This window comes from Chrysochloris asiatica, unplaced genomic scaffold (assembly GCF_000296735.1).
Source record: "Chrysochloris asiatica unplaced genomic scaffold, ChrAsi1.0 scaffold00372, whole genome shotgun sequence".
Lineage (NCBI taxonomy): Eukaryota > Metazoa > Chordata > Mammalia > Afrosoricida > Chrysochloridae > Chrysochloris > Chrysochloris asiatica.
In genome coordinates this window covers 1,856,036-1,861,262 of record NW_006408890.1, presented here as the reverse complement: position 1 = coordinate 1,861,262, position 5,227 = coordinate 1,856,036, and the positions used below count along the sequence as shown (strand labels likewise).

Sequence of the window (5,227 nt, the reverse complement as noted above, 5' to 3'; positions counted from 1 at the left end):
CCAGAAGGAATGGAAGCAAATACTGTCGAATGATGATACACCGAGGGGATTGTAATCATTACAACGAATCAAAATGCGATTGGCTGAGTACAAAACTGACGTTCTTCCATGTAAAATATTACTCACAATAAAAGCTTTAAAAGAAAGAAAAATGCAGCTGGATTTTTCTATATGTATAAAGACAGCTCTGAAAAGGAATTTAGGAAAATAATACCATTTACTATTGTGAAGTATTTCAGCCACCCAGAGGCTAATCCTAACCCTAACCCTCACCCAGAGGCTGAAATACTTAGGAATGAATCTACCAGAGACACAAAAGCCCAATACAAAGAAACTGCAGCTACCAGTGACTTTGAGAAAGACAGATATTTGGACTGTTTGATTTGGGGGTGGTCAGTCCAGACAGCCGGGACAATCCCAGGGACTTCCTAGCATGTGAGATGAACTTCTCTAGGGGAGAGACCAGCTGGCGATGGATACCTGACGTCTTACCTGAGCAGGTGAGACACCTGGGGAGTAACGAGTACCACCAGTCTCCTGGTGGCTCGGTGTTTCCTTAGCGACTGCCCCACGACCAGCGCCCCCTGGCAGTAGATGTCGTTGGTGGCCAGTGTGACGAAGGCCTGGTCAGTCACTGTGGATGGACAGAGACAGAGAAGTTAGGCACCTGGATGGGACCATGGGGGGTGACGTTAACTCTCCCGCAGCCACCCTCAACCTTCGAGGCTGCTCAGCCGAGGAACGGTTCCCTGGTCACACACATGTTGGCCGTTTTCTCTTTTTAAAGCACAGGAGTGAGCACGGAAGAGCATTACCCAGAGGCAGGGTGATGGTCCTACCGGTGGTCCCTCCTGCTACCTGGCAACACAACCCCACAGGACGCTGGAATGCTGTACCATACTACACCACACCCTATAGCGAAACACTGCAATGCTACACTCCACTCCGATACTCAGCGACAATACCTACTACAACCCAACAGGAAAACTACCAAACACTCAAATTGCTCTACAAAACTACAATCCAATTTCCAATATATTCTTATAGTACATCCCAATGTACAACACTATGGTGGTGGTGGTGGTTATGTGCCGTGGAGTCGGTTCTGACCCATAGCGACCCTGTACAGGGTTTCCGAGGCTGTAAATCTTTACGGGAGCAGAAAGCCTCATCTTTCTCCCACGGAACCGTTGGTAGTTTCGAACTGCTGACCTGGCAGTTCACAGCCCGATTCGTAACCACTACGCTACCAGAGCTCCCTGTACAACACTATACTACAATACAAAACACAATGCTACACTACAGAGTTCTGCAATATTACAATTCTATTCTATAGTCTCTACTACAGAACAAGAGGAAGACACAGGAAGAGACGAAGGAAGAGCTGACACAGGCAGCAGAGTGCTCTGCAATCCCCTCCTGCTACACAACACAATCCCACACTACACCACAATCCCACGTCACACTGAACGACATGGTTACAGAGTAGGGTGAGCCCCACAGGGTTCTCAGTGGATGATTTTTCATAAGTAGATTCCATTCATGGTGCCCTGTGTGTGTCAAAGTAGAACTGTGCCCCACAGGGTTCGCAGTGGATGATGTTTCATAAGTAGATCCCACTCATGGTGCCCCGTGTGTGTCAGAGTAGAACTGTGCCCACAGGGTTCTCAGTGGATGATTTTTCATAAGTAGATCCCACTCATGGTGCCCCGTGTGTGTCAGAGTAGAACTGTGCCCACAGGGTTCTCAGTCGATGATTTTTCATAAGTAGATCCCACTCATGGTGTCCCTGTGTGTGTCAGAGTAGAACTGTGCCCCACAGGGTTCTCAGTGCATGATTTTTCATAAGTAGATCCCACTCATGCCCCTAGGTATGTGAGCATGTATCTCCTCTCCACAAGATTTTCAGTGATTGATATTTCAGAAGTAAATAGCCAGGTCTTTCTTCCAAGGTACCTTGGGGTTTATTCAAACCTGCAACCTGTTTGTGAGCAGCGGACCTTGTTAACCTACCCGGTCCAGGACCTCCACACACATACACAGTTAGAACTCTTTGTTTCAATTTTGTGGATGTGTTGACCTTATACAGGTCTGATGGGACAGTGGTAAAGTGCTCAGCTGCAAACCTAAAGGTCAGGGATTGACACCCAGCTGCCGCTCGCAGGAGAAAGATGAGGCTGTCTGCTCCCGTAGAGGTTTACAGCCTTGGAAACCCTCGGGAGCAGGTCTAAGGTGTCATACGGGGTCCCTATGAGTTGGACTAGACTTGATGGTTAAAGAGTATTGTCTGCTTTAAAGTGGATCAGATAAGACAGCACAGAACCGGACCGCACTGTGTCCCATTGAGCAAGGCGTCCCTGGACGTCAACAACAATGGAGTCTTGACATCTCACCCAATAGGGCTGGAGAAGGCTCCAAGGAGCTCGATTCAAATGCAGACGCTCTCGGTTCATAAGACCCCACCAGCTCCATCTGTTCATCACATTCTCTGAGAGTCAGAACCGAGAATGCTCTGTTCAAGATCCAGGAGGTGAGAGAAGAGAAAAAATACATCGCTTCAGTAGCTCAAGGCACCTCACTTTCAGAATCTCCCAGCTGGTGGGGCAGACAGTGTTGGGCAGGAAGATTAAGCCTGGTTTCAAACTCATATAGCAAACTTTTACCAAGATGCTGAGCTGTTGTATCTTGTGCCCCCCTAGAGCCAGCTGTCAGGGCAAAGACAACTAACAGTGGCTTGGAGGAAAGAAAAGAAGAGAAAGTAAGAGAAAAGTAAAGAAAATAAGCTGAAAATCTATTATCTTGCCAAACTGTGAGCTATCTAAGGCAATTGGAATTCCCAGCAAGGAGCCAGGGGCCTGAACATTCAGGCGGAATGTAATCACCTTCCGCCCACTCCCAGCTGACCGCTGACCGCAACCCCTACTTCTTACAAAGCCTGAACCTCCCCTTTCCAACACATCCACTCTAAAACATACCGGTAGCAAGTGATTCCCAGTGTGTTTGTAACACGAACCAGAAAACTTCAGATGTAAATCTGCAGAAACTTCCCCTTGACTATATACCGAAAGTCTCTCATATAGACATAAAACATATAAATAGCAGGTGTATTTCAATTATGCTGTTCTTAATACCGTCGAGTCGGTTCCGACCCATAGCGACCCTGTACAGGGTTTCCGGGGCTGTAAATCTTTACGGGAGCAGAAAGCCTCATCTTTCTCCCGCGGAACGGCTGGTAGTTTCGAACCGCTGACCTTGCGGTTCACAGCCCGATTTGTAACCACAACGCTACCAGAGCTCCTTGAATGATATATAAGACATACTTAAACTACAAAATGTTATGTAAAGATGGAGTCCAGGTGTGGTGTTGTAGCATAAGCACTGGACTGTTAACCACAAGGTTGGCGGTTCAAACCCACCAGCTACTCCTCGGAAACCCCGTACCGGGTTGCTACAGTCAGAACCACTGAGTCATAAATTCTTTCTGCCCTCCACAGTCTGTGTGCATGTGTGTGTTTAAAACCAAATCAAATTCATTGCTTTTGGATCACTCTCATAACAGCCCCATATGACAGAGCAAGACGGAACCCTAGGGATTTGTAGGGTGTTGTCTTTAGGACAGAACGATGGCCAGGTCCTTCTTCTGTTAATGGTGGGTTCGGATCTCCAGGATTTTAAAGGTTAGTAGTTTGTGTTTATTGTTATATTGACATATTGTCAGGAGGGACCAGTCACTGGAGAAGGACATCATGTTTGATAAGATGGAGGGTCAGAGAAAAAGAGGAAGAGCCCCAGCAAGATGGATTGGCCAAGTGGCAGCATCGATGGACTCAAGCGTGGCAACAGTAGTGAGGTTGGCCCAGGATTGGGCAGTGTTTTGTTCTGTTGTGCACAGGTCGCTATGAGTCGGTAACGACTCGATGGTTCCTAACAAGATCAGTGCATATTCATATACATTGTTATTTTTGTTAAGTGTCATTGAGTTCCAACCCATAGTGACCCGGTATAAGGTTTCTTAGGAGTGGTTGGTGACCTTGAACCACTGATCTTCCGTTTCAAACTGACTTTGCAGTCCAGCGCATTAGTCCGCAACACCACACCAGAACCATCTATCTATCTACGCATCTATGGAGAGACACAGATTGGAAAATAAGTGTAGAACACAATATTGTATGTGCTCCCTAATGTTTCCATTGACTGATTTTCAGATGTAGACAGCCAGGAGTTTCTTCCTAGTCTTATTCTGTCAGCGTATCACAAGCCTCCACAAACAGATGGATGGTGGCTGGGGCATGAGGTACACTGGCCAGGAATCGAACCCCAGTCTCCAGCACAAAAGGCAAGAAATTCTATCATGTGTAAGCGCACCAAGTTGAACTTCATGTTGGATTAAGTTAGCAGACGTTCTCGGGATACAAAATTCATCCTGGAAGTGAGGGTGCCTGGGAGTTTCCTAACAAGTGGGTCAAAGATTTGCCCCCCTGCTGGTGAGAAGGTTACACACACACACAGACACACACACACACACACACAGACAGACACACACACAGACACACACACACACACACGGCTGCTCACCCAAAGACCTAAAAATTCAGCCCCAGAAAACTCCACGGAGCACAGTTGCACACTGACACACAAGGGCGCTCCTCCACTTGGAGTTGAACCAATAGCTGCTGCTTCTCTTTATTGTTGTTTTGCTGTGAGACCTGTTTACTTGGATTCCTTTCCCACTCTTCCTTCAGCCTGTCTCTGCACTGAAAGATGCATTTATTTCTTCTCTGGAGCTGTCCCCACCCAGTCTCCAGGGTGAACCCACAGCCGTGAAGGGGAACTGCACATATGACAGTCTCTGAAGGCGCCCATTGTGCAGGACAGCTTTGGAGGAAACTTGTGGTTTTCCACTTTGGAAACTTGGTTTTCGAGTTCCCTGTAAGAGGCCGTCTCTTCTGCTGCTTCTTGGAGCCCACTATTCCAGCATTTTCTCAAAACACTCTTTTCTACCCTTGCCTGGCCAGACAACACTCCCTTCTAAGGTAGGAATCCCCAACAACAAACCTACTGTGGATGAGTCATAGCAATCCAGTAGATTAAAATCTACCCAGAGGCGCACCGGAAGAAATGCCTGGAGATCTACTTATGAAAAATCATCCACTGAGAACCCTGTGGAGCACAGTTCTACTCTGACACACATGGGGCACCATGAGTGGAATCTACTTATGAAAAATCA

General features: G+C 47.2%; 1 protein-coding gene across 1 annotated transcript in view; it reads right to left on the bottom strand.

Moving 5' to 3' along the window:
• GYG2 (glycogenin 2) overlaps positions 1 to 5,227 on the bottom strand; it is a 30,597-nt gene that overhangs the window by 22,397 nt on the left and 2,973 nt on the right. Inside the window, exon 2 of the mRNA XM_006876270.1 lies at positions 493 to 634. Coding sequence (XP_006876332.1) covers positions 493 to 634 — 142 coding nt within the window. The remainder of the gene's footprint in view (positions 1 to 492; positions 635 to 5,227) is intronic.